This window comes from Oncorhynchus keta, chromosome 19 (assembly GCF_023373465.1).
Source record: "Oncorhynchus keta strain PuntledgeMale-10-30-2019 chromosome 19, Oket_V2, whole genome shotgun sequence".
Classification (NCBI taxonomy): domain Eukaryota; kingdom Metazoa; phylum Chordata; class Actinopteri; order Salmoniformes; family Salmonidae; genus Oncorhynchus; species Oncorhynchus keta.
This window is the reverse complement of record NC_068439.1, coordinates 37,585,341-37,601,555: the sequence shown is the minus strand read 5'-3', so window position 1 is coordinate 37,601,555 and position 16,215 is coordinate 37,585,341. Positions and strand designations below refer to the sequence as shown.

The following is a 16,215-nucleotide window of genomic DNA, read 5'->3' as shown; positions in this document are numbered from 1 at the left end:
TACAGGAGGGAGCGGAGGTACTCTCACTTATCTAAGGTGACCCCAGCCATCGCAACAATGAAGCAGGAAGTTGGTGCTGTCATGCCGATCACCATGCCTGCTGTGAGGTCCCACATGGAAGTACCCAATACGTTGCCTTACCCAGCCCAGCCTATTCAGGGCTCAGCTGAGCCCATGGAACGTATCCTTGCCATGCTGGAGCGTGTGCTGGAGCAGAGGCCACAACAGTCTGACCATAAGTTCCAAAAAGGGAATAGGAGCAAAGTGAAGTCTAATGGGCCATGTAACGTGTGCGGGGATGCTGGACATGATACTTACTTTCACTGCAGGACCAATCACCTCTGCTTTCTTTGTCATGTAGCTGGCCACGCACGCTCTCAGTGCCCCAAGGCCGCAGCTCTGAGCACAGCTAGTGGAGTCCCTACAGTAATCACTGCTCAGCTTCCGGAAAACTAGTAGGCCTGCATGTAGAAGGGGAGAGTGTTGGGCCTTTTGTAGAGTCCCCATCAGTGAGAGCTGTTGATTTGGAGTCTGTATATAAAAGTGTTTGTGACGAAATGGAGACTGAGAAGAGTATCATAATGCAGAACACACAGAGACTTTCCCCATATGATGATTTATTCTATGCCAAGGTGTTAATAGGAGGAGAAGTGGAAGTGAGAGCTATGCTTGACAGTGGGTCCATGGCTTGTACCTTGAGCTCTAGGGTCTTACCTGAACTGTTGCATGCAGGAGTGTTGAAAAGTCCATCATTGAGTCCTACAGAGGTAGTCTTGGTTGGTTGTGGTGGGTTGAAGACGAGGCCTTTGGGAGTATGTGAGCTGGAGATGGAGGTGTACGGATGTAGAGTCGCTGTGCCTACACTGGTGGTTGAAGGCCAGAGTGATGACCTCATCTTGGGCAGCAATCTCCTAAAGCACTTGATTCGCCACCTGAAGACGGATGGAGATCTCTGGAAGAGGGTTTACACTCCTGTGTGTGACGGGGGTGAGGAGAGCAAGCTAATCGAGATGATGGCTAATGTGGAGAGATGGAGAGACAGTGAAGTACCTGACAAAGTTGGAACTGTGAGACTAAAAGGGGCTGTGACTCTAGAGCCTATGCAGGAGCACTTAGTCTGGGGCAGACTACGAAACACTCAGAATCTATCAGCTGGCAGTGCTGTTGTCATTGAGCCCAGCAGTTCAAGGTCAACACCAAGGTCAATACTGGTAGGGAGGACAGTAGCTCTATTGCGGGGGGGATGGGTGGCTCCCTGTTAGAGTGATAAACCCTTCTCAGAAGACAGTGACATTGAGACGAAACGCCACTCTAGCCGATGTCTTTCCTTGCATGGCTCTAGAGGACTTTGACTGTTCGGGTGTGAATGATGGTTCATCAGCAGCTTTACAGCAGCAAGTGCAGAGAACGGCTGATATACTCACTGACTGCCAAGATGACTTGACACTGACTGACGGTTCCAGCCAACTTCACGATACTGACGGACCTGACAGTTCAAGCGAGCCTGAGGTCTTACGTGACTTAGGTTTGACTGATATTGATGTCTCCTCCTGTCAAGCGTCTCCTGCTGGTAAGAAGAAACTCACCCAGCTCATAGCTGAGTACCAGTCTATCTTTTCCAGGCACAAGTTGGATTGTGGAAAAGCTTCCGGATGTCTTCACCGCATTCAACTGAGTGATGAGAAACCCTTTCGGATGCCCTACCGACGCCTTTCACCAAATAATTATGAGAAGCTCAAACAAGCATTGAATGAGATGGAAGAACGTGATATCATAAGGAAGTCTAGTAGTGAGTTCGCCTCTCCCCTTGTCCTTGTATGGAAGAAGTCTGGAGACCTGAGACTCTGTACTGATTTTCGTTTGCTCAATGCTCGCACCATCAAAGACGCCCACCCACTCCCTCACCAGGCTGACGCGCTGGCTGCGTTAGGTGGAAATGCCTTTTTCTCGACAATGGACCTTACCTCTGGCTACTACAATGTGGAAGTGCATGAGGATGACCGGAGATTCACAGCTTTTACGTCCCCATTTGGATTGTACGAATACAATCGAATGCCACAGGGGTTATGTAATAGTCCGGCAACCTTCATGAGGATGATGCTAAACATCTTTGGGGATCAGAACTTTCTTAGCCTGCTGTGTTACCTTGACGATGTCTTGGTCTATGCGCCCACTGAAGATCTGGCTATACAGCGCCTGGAAATGGTTTTTGAGCGTCTCAAGGCTCACAACCTGAAGTTGGCGCCAAAAAAGTGTAACTTTCTGCAGAGGTCTGTGAAGTTTCTGGGGCATATCATTAGTGCGGATGGTGTAGCTACAGACCCTGAGAAGGTGAGGGCCATTACAGGAGTAACAGAAGCTGATCTGATGAAAGATGGCACTGACATTCCATCTCAGAAGAAATTGAGGTCATTCCTTGGGATGGTGGTGTATTATCAACAGTTCATTGAGGGTTGCTCGACCATTGCAAAGCCTCTCTTTGGATTGACTACTGGACACAAGGCTCCACGCTGGAAAAAGAAGCGAAGCTCACCTGTCAGGAAGTTGACGGCTGCCGACTGGACAACAGAATGCAGACAGGCCTTATTCCAGCTAAAGCAAGCCTTGCTGGACCAGGTTTTGTTGGCCCATCCCAACTTTGAAAAACCCTTTCTACTCTCGGTGGATGCATCCAGCAATGGCTTAGGTGCTGTGCTATCTCAGGTGCAAGAACCGGGAGCTACAGCGAGACCTATAGCCTTCGCGAGCAAGTCCCTCAGTTATGCACAGTCAAGGTATCCTGCGCACAGGCTCGAGTTCTTTGCCATGAAATGGGCTATCTGTGACAAGTTCCACCACTGGCTACGGGGACAGCAGTTCACGGTATGGACGGATAATAATCCCTTGACATACATTCTGACCAAAGCAAAACTTGATGCTTGTGAACAGAGGTGGGTCGCCAAGCTGGCACCGTACGAGTTTGACATTAAATACATCCCTGGAAAAATGAATGTTGTTGCAGATGCTTTGAGCAGAGAGCCCTTCGTAGACCCAGTGCACTCCATCGCCTGACAAGGGTCCCGTACGAGACCTTACTAGCTGAAGCCGACGCTGTGCGCACAGACAGAGTGCAAGATGTGTTTCGCTGGTCCAGCCACCCCTTTGACAAAGCCTCTGACTCCAACGAAGTGGTCATTAGCTGTCAGGCTACTGTTGACCCCCATCTGGTGCTTTATCAAGACATGAAGTTGCAGCTGTTCTTCATTCACATAGGTGCTGGGTGGGTGAAGTGGGCTCACATGCACTGCTGTTGCCACAGCTCCCACAGGCTGTTATGCCATCAGAGCAGACCAATGTCGATGTTCTGCCACACGACCTACTGATGAGTAAGCAGCGTGATGACAACGTGATCAGCAAAGTCATCTTCTTTGTTGAGAGGGGAGAAGACCATCCCGGAGAGAGCGTGCCCATGAGAGTGTTGAGGTTTTGGGTCTTCTCAGAAGTTGGGACAAGTTGACCATGAAGATGGGTGTACTGTATCGTGTTTCAAAGAATGTGGTTACAAAGAGGAAAATGTATCTGTATGTGGTTCCAGCCTCCATGAAAGCAATGGTGTTGAAGGGTGTCCATGATGAAGCTGGCCACCAGGGCCAACAGAGAACAGTCTACCTGACAAGACAGAGGTTCTTCTGGCATGGCCTGGAGAGGAGGTAAAAGCCTATGTGAAGTGCTGCAGGAGATGCGTGGTGAGCAAGACTCCTGATCCGGAAGCAAGAGCTCCTCTTGAGAGCATAATAACAACTGAGCCTCTTGAACTAGTGTGCATAGACTTCTGGTCTGCAGAAGATTCTTCAAACAAATCCTTGGATGTGCTCGTTGTTACTGACCACTTTACCAAATTAGCTCATGCCTTCTTGTGTCCGAACCAGTCTGCTAAGTCAGTAGCTCATCAGTTGTGGAACAACTATTTCTGTGTCTACGGAATGCCACGCCGTATACACTCAGACCAGGGAGCCAACTTTGAGAGCGCTTTAATAGCCGAACTGTTGAGTGTTGCAGGCGTTCAGAAGTCTCACACCACGCCGTACCATCCGATGGGGAACGGGTCCTGCGAAAGGATGAATAGGACTTTGGGAAACATGATCCGGGCCCTGCCAATGAGAGCTAAGCACAGATGGCCTCAGGCGCTGAAGTCCCTTACGTTTGCATACAATTGTACAATCCACGAGACCACAGGCTTTGCCCCTTTCCTGCTAATGTTTGGGAGGACGCCAAGACTGCCTGTTGACATAGTCTTTGGCTCGGTCATAGAGAACCCAGAAGTTGTCGACTATGACCAGTTTGTTCAGTCTTTGAGGAGAGATCTGAAAGAAGCCATGAATGCAGCACAGGCATCTGCAGCGAAGCAGTTGAAGAGGCATGCTGACCTTTATGACAGAAGAGTCAGAGGAGCACCAGTGGAGATTGGGGATCAGTATTGCTGGCTAACAAGGGGAGCGGGGAAAGCGGAAGCTCGCTGACCGTTGGGAGGATACTGTCTACCTTGTCACTGGATTGAATGCTGACAGTCACACTTTTAAGATTCAGAACAGCTCCACTGGACGGGAGAAGACGGTACATCGCAATCTGATAATGCCAGTCAACTTTCTTCCTCTTCCCCATGCTGCTGTTGAGGAGGGAACAGACATGTCTGGATTAACAGAGTCTGAGGACATGAATGACAGCCTAGTTGTCTCAGCTGCCATGGACACTGCAGTGGATGATGGTGCTGAGTACAGAACCAGAGTGTGGGTGTCAGAGTTGTCTTCTGAAGGAACAGGTGACACAAGCCTGGAGGGTGATGTGCGATCCTTGGATGCTCAGGATATTCCACCTTTGGTTTCCGTGGATGATATACTGCAGCTGGGAGGTCTGCCTCGATCAGAGAGTCTTCAAGAATCTGACCGAGACTGTAACAGTGTAGTGAGTGAGCTAATTGACCAGTCTGCTTACGATATCCGTACTGACCTACCAAATGCGGACCATTCCTTACCTGATCAGTTAAGTACTGACTGTGTTGATGGACACACTATTGCAACAGTGCACAACACTGTTACCCCTTATGCAGTTGAAGGTAGTCAGGGTCATATTAGGTCAAGGGCAGGAAGGCTATTTAAACCAGTGTCAAGACTGATTGAGATTATGAATCAGCAGAAAGTTAGCTCTTGAAGGTAAAATATGTGAATAGAGGGTCAATGGTATTGACATCTTTTATTTGTTTTGCTTTTACATCATTGTGACCATAATTAGAGGTTGCAGGATGGTAATGTGACATGATAAAGTCTCTTATGGTGGTTTATTTTATTACTTGGATGTTTGAAAGTCACCAAGTGTACTTAACATGTGACAGGGCATGTTTACCTATGAGGGCTAAGGGTTTGATCAACCACTTTTCACTCTAATTCTCAAGGAGAATAGTCTAAGGACTGGAATATTTAGTGACTGATTTAAAGCAGGGTCTGCATCCTTGATATACACAGCGTTACCTTTTAGTTCTCTATTAGGTAGTACATTTTTTTTCTCTGGATTATTCTGTACATATGTTGAGTGTCTCTGTATCTGGTATGTTTGCACAGTGCCGTTTTGTATTTTGTTATTTTTCTTTGCAAGTGGAATTCAGTAGGGGGGAGTGTAACAGGGTTATATTGGTGATTCCCCTTGCCACTTTATTGTTAAGCCAATGGGTTTTTGGTTTGAGTTTGTCTTGCCTTCACCTACTCAACATGGCATCTTATTGGCTGGTTTGCGTAGCTTGCTTACGAGGGGGATGTTTCAGTTAGAATCGTCCCAGTGAACAAGCACCAAACCAGCGGTAAGTTGTTGGTTGCAAAGCACCGTACGTCAAAAGTGATTTTATGCTCTCAAGTGATTATTTAAATGTACAATTTATATCAAATAGTTTGTAAATGTTATTCAAACATCACACATAAGATGCAGGGGTTTTTGGAGAATATTTGTTGTGCATTTTGTTGTAGAGAATTCACGCCAGTATTAGCTAGCAACTTACTGTGTCTGGTGGGGGGGGTTCATATATTTTGTACAGTGCGTGAGTGCAGAGTTGGATGGTGAGACGGGCATTGCATGACGTGCAATCTTGTGTCGTTCTTATCAGGTACATTGTTAAAGATATTATATTGTAATTGTATTATTTTGGTAACTGCCCAGTGAACAAGCACCAAACCAGCGTGCGTGAGTGCAGAGTTGGATGGTGAGACGGGCATTGCATGACGTGCAATCTTGTGTCGTTCTTATCAGAATAAAGCTACATGATTGGTGCTACATATTGGAGTTCCGTGTCGATTACTGATGTACACAACGCCAGAAGAGTACTGTTACACACACACACACACACACACACACACACACACACACACACACACACACACACACACACACACACACACACACACACACACCACCTTTATCTAATCTACCACCCTATTGCAGGTAGCCTAGTGGTTAGAGCATTGGGCTAGTAACCAAAAGGTTGCTGGATTGAATCCCAGAGCTGCGAAGGTAAAATTCTGTCGTTCTTCCCCTGAGCAAGGCAGTTAATCCACTGTTCCCCGGGCGCTGAAGACGTGGATGTCGATTAAGGCAGCCCCATGCACCTCTCTGATTCAGAGGAGTTGGATTCAATGCGGAAGACACATTTCAGTTGAAGCCATTCAGTTGTACAACTTTCCCTTTCCCATTTGTCTCTTACAACAATAGTGAGGGGATTCAATTAAGCTGCCCCGGGTTGAACCGGACGATGGCCCATTATGTGACCGGGCGAAGCCAGTGAGGGAGGTGTGCCATGCTCAAATCAACCGGTAATCTGCATCCCCTGGTCATATTGTCAACAATGCAGCATTGTGTGAATCATTCAGAAACAGAACGTTCCTCTGTCCAGTGTCTGTTCTTCTGCCCATCTTAATCTTTTCTTTTTATTGCCAGGTCTGAGATATGGCTTTTTCTTTGCAACTCTGCCTAGAAGGCCAGCATCCCGGAGTCGCCTCTTCACTGCTGACGTTGAGACCGGTGTTTTGCGTGTACTATTTAATGAAGCTGTCAGTTGAGGACTTGTGAGGCATCTGTTTCTCAAACTAGACACTGTAATGTACTTGTCCTCTTGCTCAGTTGTGCCCTGGGGCCTCCCACTCCTCTTTCTATCCTGGTTAGAGACTGTTTGCGCTGTTCTGTGAAGGGAGTAGTACACAGTGTTGTACCGGATCTTCAGTTTCTTGGCAATTTCTCGCATGGAATAGCCTTAATTTCTCAGAACAAGAATAGACTGATGAGTTTCAGAAGAAAGGTCTTTGTTTCTGGCCATTTTCAGCCTGTAATCGAACCCACAAATGCTGATGCTCCAGATACTTAACGAGTCTAAACGCCAGTTTTATTGCTTCTTTAATCAGGACAACAGTTTTCAGCTCTGCTAACATAATTGCAAAAGGGTTTTCTAATGATCAATTAGCCTTTTAAAATGATAAATTTGGAGTAGCTAACACAATGTGCCTTTGGAACATAGGAGTGATGGTTGCTGATGGGCCTCTGTACGCCTATGTAGATATTCCATTAAAAAAGTCAGCCGTTTCCAGCTACAATATTCATTTACAACATTAACAATGTCTCCACTGTATTTCTGATCAATTTGATGTTATTTTAATGAAAAAAATTGCTTTTATTTCAAAAACAAGGACATTTCTAAGTTACCCCAAACTTTTGCATCACTTTTGCACGTCAAAACACAGAATCCTACTCATTATTCAATGTACTGAACCTACGTCAAATAAAATGATCTTGTGGATGTCATGAGTTGTCAGTTCTTATATCCTTCAAGCCGACTTCAACATCGGCCAGAGGCGGGGGCCATCTGGCTCACACCACGTAGGCAACCTAGTTCCAAATCAACATTCATCCAGTGCAAACCGCGCCTACACAGGCACCCAGGTGAGATTAATCAACCCCCCCCCCCACACAATGTGGTCTTAATCTACAAAATATTGGCCTGGGATCCAATCTGGTAATAGCTTCAAAATATGTTTAACATTATCTTGTGGTTGTCATGAGTTGTCAGTCCTTATATCTAGAAAGGTGGTTACATTTTCACAGCCCCACTAAAACCAAAACGTGGTCGCTTATCAATGTTTCCACAGGTTGAGTAGTTATGTTTATGTTCTGTTTTAAATTGTGTTTTATTATGAAGCATTGGAGTACAGCATGCAAGCTTTTTAATTTTTTTTTTTTTTACATAAGATGACAAACACAAGGTGAATGAGCAAAACAAAAACCTCACAAAAAAGAAAAGAAACAAACTGAAGTAAAGACACATAAGTAAAACATTTAGTAATGTCCTCCAGAAAGAGGTCTGTAAAGCACAAATACACAGACATGGTGTTGATGCAGTATTCTAGGTTTATTAGAAAGGTTTTTCAACAAACATAGCATGTTTACAGAGTTACTGCCGATGTGTAAAAGTGCTACAAAATGCAGTTGGGAGGGAATATATTGGTATCTGATATGTAACACCTCAAGAACCTTTTTCCTGAAGTAGGATTCAAGAATGCCGGACACTCAAAGTAGAGGGATAGACAAACTCGGATGTATGTGATTGAACATGGTTTAATTTTGTTGGTGGTCCTTCTGTGGCTCAGTTGGTAGAGCATGGCGCTTGTAACGCCAGGATAGTGGGTTCGATTCCCGGGACCACCCATACGTAGAATGTATGCACACAAGACTGTAAGTCGCTTTGGATAAAAGCGTCAGCTAAATGGCATATATTATTATTATTATTATTATTGTTGGTGATTGGTGATGGCAGCCATTTTGGGGCAAAGACAGCGGATGCTGCTGGTTAGCATGTATCATCATAGGCCCAAAATGGCATCATACATTGGATTTGTGTGACCAAACGGCACTGTACATCAACTCTGCACTCCAATAAATAATAAATGACCTAAATGTAAATAAATGTACATATCAACTTTCAGCTAATAAGTGTGGGCTTTATACATCAAAGATCTCAAAACAATAAAAATACATCTGTAATACTAAATCTTTATTTATGTTCATTATATTTCTGTATTTATTTCACATTTTTATTGTCAAAAATCTATTTGTGCAATTGTCACTCTCACCTTAGATACAAGTAGAGCATATTTTCTTCATTAATTCATTTATTATTTCAAATAATCCTATATTTTTTATGTTTGTCGTTGTCTCGGTATTGATAGTCTTAACAATAACTTTAAAATTCTCATGTGTACACGTAGTGTGGCTGCATTTTGTTCTGCTGTCGATGTCATTTATACAGTATGTTCTATGAAGTCCCATTCACCACCTCTCACATTGCATACATAGATGCAAAGGAGGGGAGAGAGAGAAAGGAAGAAATTATGTGAACTGGTACGACAAACATGCTCCGCCTGATATCTCCCCAATCCCAAAATGAGCATCCTTATTTCTCAGGCTTGTGTTTAACCCCTTCTCCTCTCCTCCTCTAGCTCCATCCAACCCCCCCCTGTCTTCCCCTCTCTCTTTCCCAATGTCGCCTCTGGAGGACCAGCTCAGTTCCAGATCTTCAGGAAGCTATCCCAGGATCCGGTGCAGACACCCAATCCATCGTCTGGCACCCCAATGCAGCTCACTCTGTTGTCATGGCCAGACAGAACACCTGAGAGAGAGAGAGAGAGAGAGAGAGAGAGAGAGAGAGAGAGAGAGAGAGAGAGAGAGAGAGAGAGAGAGAGAGAGAGAGAGAGAGAGAGAGAGAGAGAGAGAGAGAGAGAGAGAGAGAGAGAGAGAGAGAGAGAGAGAGAGAGAGAGAGAGAGAGAGAGAGAGAGAGAGAGAGAGAGAGAGAGAGAGAGAGAGAGAGAGAGAGAGAGGGAGAGAGAGATAGAAAAGAGAGAGAGAGAGAGAGAGAGAAAGAGGGAGAGAGGGAGAGAGAGGGAGAGAGATAGAGAAAGAGGGAGAGGGAGAGAGAGAGATAGAGAAAAGAGAGGGAGAGAGAGGGAGGAGAGAGATAGAGAAAGAGAGGGAGAGGGAGAGAGAGAGATAGAGAGAGAGAGAAAGAGAGAGAGGGAGAGAGAGAGATAGAGAAAGAGAGAGAGAGAGAGAGAGAGAGAGGGATGAGAGAAGAAGAAAATAGTCATCCACACTGATGCAAATGATGTAGTTCTAGTTTCTATTCCCTTTTTACCCGTGTTTCTTCTTTGACTATACGCTTTCTCCCTTTCATTACCTGTGTTTAAACCACCCACTTATTTACATTTACATTTGAGCCATTTAGCAGATGCTCCTATCAAGAGCAACTTACAGGAGCAATTAGGGTTACGTGCCTTGCACAAGGGCACATCGGCAGATTTTTCACTCATGCCGTCTATCTCCTCTTCTGCCTCCCTCTCTTTACATTGACTGTTCTCTTTTTTTCTCTCTGTCTTTACTCACTCCTTTTCACCCCTCCCCTCAGTCCTCTCCCTCGTCTCTCACTGGTTTCACCTCACACTTTTACTCACCAACTTTCTCGGCCTTCAGAGAATCCCAGATGTTGCAGTTGAAGTTGTCGTAGCCGGCGAAGATGAGGCGTCCTGAGCTGGAGAGGGAGACTGACGTGACGCCAGCATTCAATGCAGCGTCCTGGTAGCCATTGACCTCTTGGTCTGCACGGAGGTCGTACATCTTGAGGGTGCAGTCATCGGAACCTGTGATAACTGCAGTGCCACTAGGGTAGAACTGGGGTATAAAGAAGGCCATTTCAGTATGTAGTGTTTTGTTTTGACATGTATTGAACTTGAAGGTTAGTTTGCCCGGTGAGTTGACTGAGTTAGCAAAGTACAGACTCCTTGGAAAGATTTGGTGTTGTGAAGCTAAATTATGTTTCGATTTTGGATCGCACTACCCCCTAACTACTGAAGTCACGTGGGTAGTCTCAATCGGAGCTCGAAACCAGAATCTTGTACCTGCAACCCAACATCTTGACAAGGTCGATAGTTGTTGGGTTAAGGTCACTACAGTATATAGATCATTCAGAGTCATTCTGACCAGGAAAAACCCTGGGGCGTGTCTTATGTGCTCACCGCAATGGCGTTAATGTCACTCGTGTGGCCGATGAAGGTCTGCTTGCAGCCGCCATCTCTTATGTCCCACAGCTTGGCGCTGGAGTCACATGCCCCTGAGATGAAACTGTTCTGGTCTGGTGACAAGGCCAGGCACATACAGTCACCCACGTGGCTCTTGTAGATCACCTTCTGCTTGCCAGTCTCCAGATCCCACAGGCAACAAGTGGTGTCACCGGATGCTGTGAGAATCTCATTGTCGTTCAGGAAGCGGCTATGAGAAAGGTAGCCTGAGATGGAAGGAGAAAGATAGAGATGTTATTGTTTGTACTACTTATTTCCTACGTATTTGGATCTCATCCAATTTATGAACATGCTTTTAATGATTCCTCTTGTAGTTGGTCACGGAGTTGGCCCGGAAACCCAGTTGGTATCGGAGTTGACGACAACTCGGATGAAGCAGACATTGTACTACGATTACCCACCTTCATGTGCGTCCAGCTCCCTGAGGGTCTTTGGGCTGGCACCCTTGATATTGGCGATGGTGCACATGTTATCCAGACCTCCGCTGGCCACCAGATTGCCAGAAGGGGCCATGGAGCAACTCATTACCCAGGAGGACTTGAGGGGGACGGCATATACCTGGAGGGCAGGGAGAAGAATGCTTAACCACTCACTTTCTAGTTCGCTTTGTCTCAAGGTTAGAAGACTTAAAATACCCAACTAGCTGACTTATAGAATATAAATACATTCGTAGTGTGTAATCAAAGTCAAGACAATCTAAAACAAAAGTGGGTACTGCTTCTACATGTCGGTGGTTGAAGTAGGGATTTACTCTAATAATAAATATATAATAATATATGCCATTTAGCAGACGCTTTTATCCAAAGCGACTTACAGTCATGTGTGCATACATTCTACGTATGGGTGGTCCCGGGAATCGAACCCACTACCCTGGCGTTACAAGCGCCATGCTCTACCAACTGTGCTACAGAAGGACCACTCCATACACTCCATACATTTGCAAACCAAGTGGAAAGTTCTCTATATAAATCCTATGCATTAAGAGGAAAATAGTTAGAGATGTGAAGATGATGACTGATCAGTGATCACTCCTCCTTACCTTGTTGCCGGTGTAGGTGTCCCAAATCAGAAGCTTGCCATCCTGTGAGGCACTGACCATGTGCCTGTTGGAGAGAAAAAGAAAGTGGCTAGTCAGTGTATCAAATTCTGTGAAGAGGATTTAGGCACGAGGTCCAGTATGAATCTGGCTCGATACTTTGACAATGCAACATTTGAAACAATGAAAGCATTTTTATTGAACCCCATGACACCTGCATGCCATGGTGGACACATTAAACAATGGGACCTTTTGATATCAGAGTCCATTTGGTTTGAGTGGCGCATCAGACAACCCCTTGTATCGACCTTCTCTGTCTTGCTCAAGGTAGACCTTCTCTATGTTTTTCAATAGTCCCTATTCCACACTGGCTAGTGGTAGTGGTGGGGCGTCTATGGTGAGCTCGACTGTCCCTGGCGCCATCCCCATTCTCAGCTATCTGGACAAGAACACCTTCTCACCTGTTATCAGCAGACCAGTGCAAGCCGTAGATTTTAGCCAAGTGGCCCTTCAATGTCTTTCTGTTTTTCAGCTGAACACGTGGTGCAGCCGCCATACCAGATGCTAGAGTGGCCATGGTGGTGTCATTGACCGCCTTGCGGCCTGCCTAGTAGCGGGAAAGGGATTCACAGGTAGGAGAGGAATAAGTTAAGAGTCAAATAGTTGTAGAAAAATAAGCATAGATTGTTTGGAGCAGAATATTTTTCCATACTTCTGTTGTATTTACATTTTTCAGGAACCAGACACTGCTTACAATGTCTTAGTATAACTTTATCTCAATGCCAGTGCTGGTATGTGGAGGAAACTAAATGTAGGCTATATGTTATCAACTCTGTACATGAATTCTTATGCATTATTGATACTATAATTCCAAGTTATTTATCTGATTGTCTTTTTTTTCGACTGGGGTGATATTGAAGATTGTAACAAACCCAAAAAATGTGTCTTGTGGGAACCATTGACATGCTGCGATAACGAGACTCACTTCAATCTGGGCCTTCAGACCATCGGCCTCCTTTTTCAACGTGTCCATTTCACCCATGGCAACGGTTGATAGGGGCTGTTACCGCTGGAGAAATAAAAGTAGCAGACTAGACGAAAAGGGAGAAAGAGAAAAGGACAATAGTTTTATGTTTAGAACTTATTTGATTGCATACATATGCAGATCAAGGCTTGGCAAAAATGCTGTCCTCGTTGTAAAATGTATGCAGTGTAGAACTCAATCATGTAACGAAGATCTTAATTAAATAGAACTGAGAATTCATGTTCTCAAATATGTGCAGTAGATATACTGTATACGGCCATCTTTTTGAGGAGAACGTAACTGGACTCATTGCTCCAGTAACTCCCCCATGGCCTCTGACCCCCTAAACTAAACCAATCAGGTGCTTTCGTCATTTAGTATGGTGCAAGAGCCTAGATTGGCCTTCTTGAGTACGGTACGAGGTATAATCCCACATCCACTGTGCTAGAAGTCTAATATGCAGAATTAGTGACATATCCAAGATCTACCTTCATGTATCTGAAGAACAAGGCAAATCACTGGCCATTTTATCTGTAACACAGACAGCCATTTTGTTTGTTATAGTTCTTTACGGAAGTCTTTCCGAGTACTCTTTCAAGAGTACTTTCCATTTTTACTTAGAAGGCCTCATTTAACTTTACAACTATACTTTATTACTTATATTTTCCTATTTATTGCTTAAATTCTTATTATTTTATGTTACAATTAAAACAAGTTTAAGACACAATTTAGCATGAACCTTCTTTTCTCCCCCCTCACTCTGACTTTCAATGCCTTTTAAGAGAGAATATTTCAAGATCAAGAGGGAATTAGGGGTTAGCTGTGTGTGGCCCTAATACTCTTTAATTGGATGCTGACGTTTTCATAATTGGAGGCCAATTACCAACACACACCACTTTTGTAAACCGCTTAAAGGTTAACAACAAATCTCGAAAACGAATCCAACTACTACAGCACACATCCCTGCAAATACAGTATTAACAAAAGGCATTACTTTCACAGAAATAATTGTTCACAAATAGGCTAAGCAAAGCATAGGCTAAGCATGTTCAGTAGGTGGTTTGACCTATGATGAGAGCCAGTGAGACAGAGAGCGAGGAGGGGTGGGCACAACTTACTGGGAACAAACTGGTTGAATCAACATTGTTTCCATGTACTTTCAATGACAAAATAATCAATGCGATAATGTGGAGAAAGTCATCAACGTAAAGGAATTTCTGTATTTTCACCCAACTTTGAACTTAAATCCAATGACCCGGTTCAAATTCTTGTTTGACTTCATGCTGAATTCACATTAGCTGACAACTCAATGAAATGTAAATCAAAACTAGACAAAATGACGTCTGTGCCAAGTGGGAATAGAGCTTTAAAGCCCCATCAGGGGATCTTAAAGGAGGCTTTTCCAGTCAAATCTCCTGTCATCCGATTACTGACTGCCCTTTACCACCGGATCAGAAAGGGGGAGCAAGAGATGGTAGAAGAGAGAAAGAGTGGAGAGAGGGGACAAGACTAGGCAAGGATATGGGCCTATCAGGTAGAAATGTGAGTTTTTTTTTTATGGAGTCTTCTTCTTCAGTTTCCTGTTTGGTTATTTTCCTTTGAAATGATCTTTGCACAAATGCACAGAATGGCCTCTGTTCCTGTTTGTCTAGATATAAGAACTCTAGACGTGCACCCTTCTATTAGCATGGCTGCAGAATTCAGGAAGACTTCAATGCACAAAATCAATACATGTGAGACAATACATGAGCGAAAACTGAGATAGAAGATATGCACAAGCTCTGCAGTTTGCTGCTTTCACTCTGGGATTTTGTTTTGGTGTTGTTCCTCTTTTACTGGATCTCCAGAATCAACGAGGGAGGATTTGCAACCTTCGTGATAATGCTGATAACGTCTTTGCAAGCTGTTGTTACCTAATAAATTAAACGGATTCTGAGAAGGAAAGCACTCAATTCTGTCACCGTCACTCCCTACTGGTGACAGCCATTTCAACCCGACCTACCAGTTCTCTCTCTGTCTCTGTCTCTGTCTCTGTCTCTGTCTCTGTCTCTGTCTCTGTCTCTCTCTGTCTCTCTCTCTCTCTCTCTCTCTCTCTCTCTCTCTCTCTCTCTCTCTCTCTTGCAAAGACAGCAGTCAACATGTTTTCCATGGACTACAGTGCACTTGTTGCATGTCATTAGAATTCATCCTCTGGTGGAAACGAGCACATCTGAGAACTCCATTTATTACTTCTTGTAATTGACCGACAATTGAGTAGTTTATTTCGCTCATATTCAATCCATTGGACCGGGCTGCAAATCAGATGAAGTTCCAGTCTTTCAACTGTGAAATCTTATCATGGATGAGAATACTGAGCTAGGTAATGGGATAGTGTCCATGATGATCTGAGTCCGTGTTCGTAATCATCAGAGAAGTTCCATGTAGTTCCACGTATGTGCTACCAAAGTCACCCAAAATCACTCACCTTTCCAAACAAAATGCAGTCCTTCCTCTTTTGGGGCTTTTCTGCCTCAGTAGCCCTTTGAAGCAACTTTTTATGTTCAACAATACTCAAGTCAGCCCTGCTTTCCTTCTCTCTATCTCTCTTTCCTCTTACGCTTTCACCCACAGACTGGCTGCAGGCAACCTGTGAAAACTCTCTCTTTCTCTCTCCCGTCCTCCTGTGAGGAACAGATGAGGATTGAAGGGGATGAAGGAGATCAGGGATGAAGGGATAAGCCCGAAGATGGAAATAGAGAGAGGGAAGGAGAGAGAGAGAGCATGGCAAGAGGAGATGGGTAAACCGATTGGAGGAGAAAATCAGGTTATGAGGTCAAAAGACAAGAGCAGGTAAAGAGAGAAGGAGGGATGAAGGGAGAGAGGGACAGGTGAAGGTGTAAATGTGAGAATAAGATTAAGTAGAGAGATGCGGAGGGGTTTGAGATAAGATCTAGTAGAGAGATTCTGAGGGGTATAGAGCGGCATTGCTAGTGAGAACACACCATTTGTTACATCACATCAATGGCTACGACATAAA

At 44.6% G+C, this 16,215-nt stretch overlaps 1 protein-coding gene across 1 annotated transcript; it reads right to left on the bottom strand.

Moving 5' to 3' along the window:
- Positions 1-9,528: 9,528 nt before the first annotated feature.
- On the bottom strand, positions 9,529-15,877 carry LOC118397751 (guanine nucleotide-binding protein G(I)/G(S)/G(T) subunit beta-3-like). The gene is made up of 8 exons (XM_035792638.2): positions 15,664-15,877; positions 13,161-13,266; positions 12,637-12,782; positions 12,179-12,242; positions 11,541-11,697; positions 11,077-11,345; positions 10,516-10,732; positions 9,529-9,676 (listed from the first exon to the last, which is right to left on the bottom strand). Exons 2-8 carry the CDS (start codon positions 13,215-13,217, stop codon positions 9,570-9,572), a joined length of 1,017 nt encoding a protein of 338 aa, XP_035648531.2. The 5' UTR covers positions 13,218-13,266; positions 15,664-15,877; the 3' UTR covers positions 9,529-9,569.
- Between the last annotated feature and the right edge of the window lie 338 nt (positions 15,878-16,215).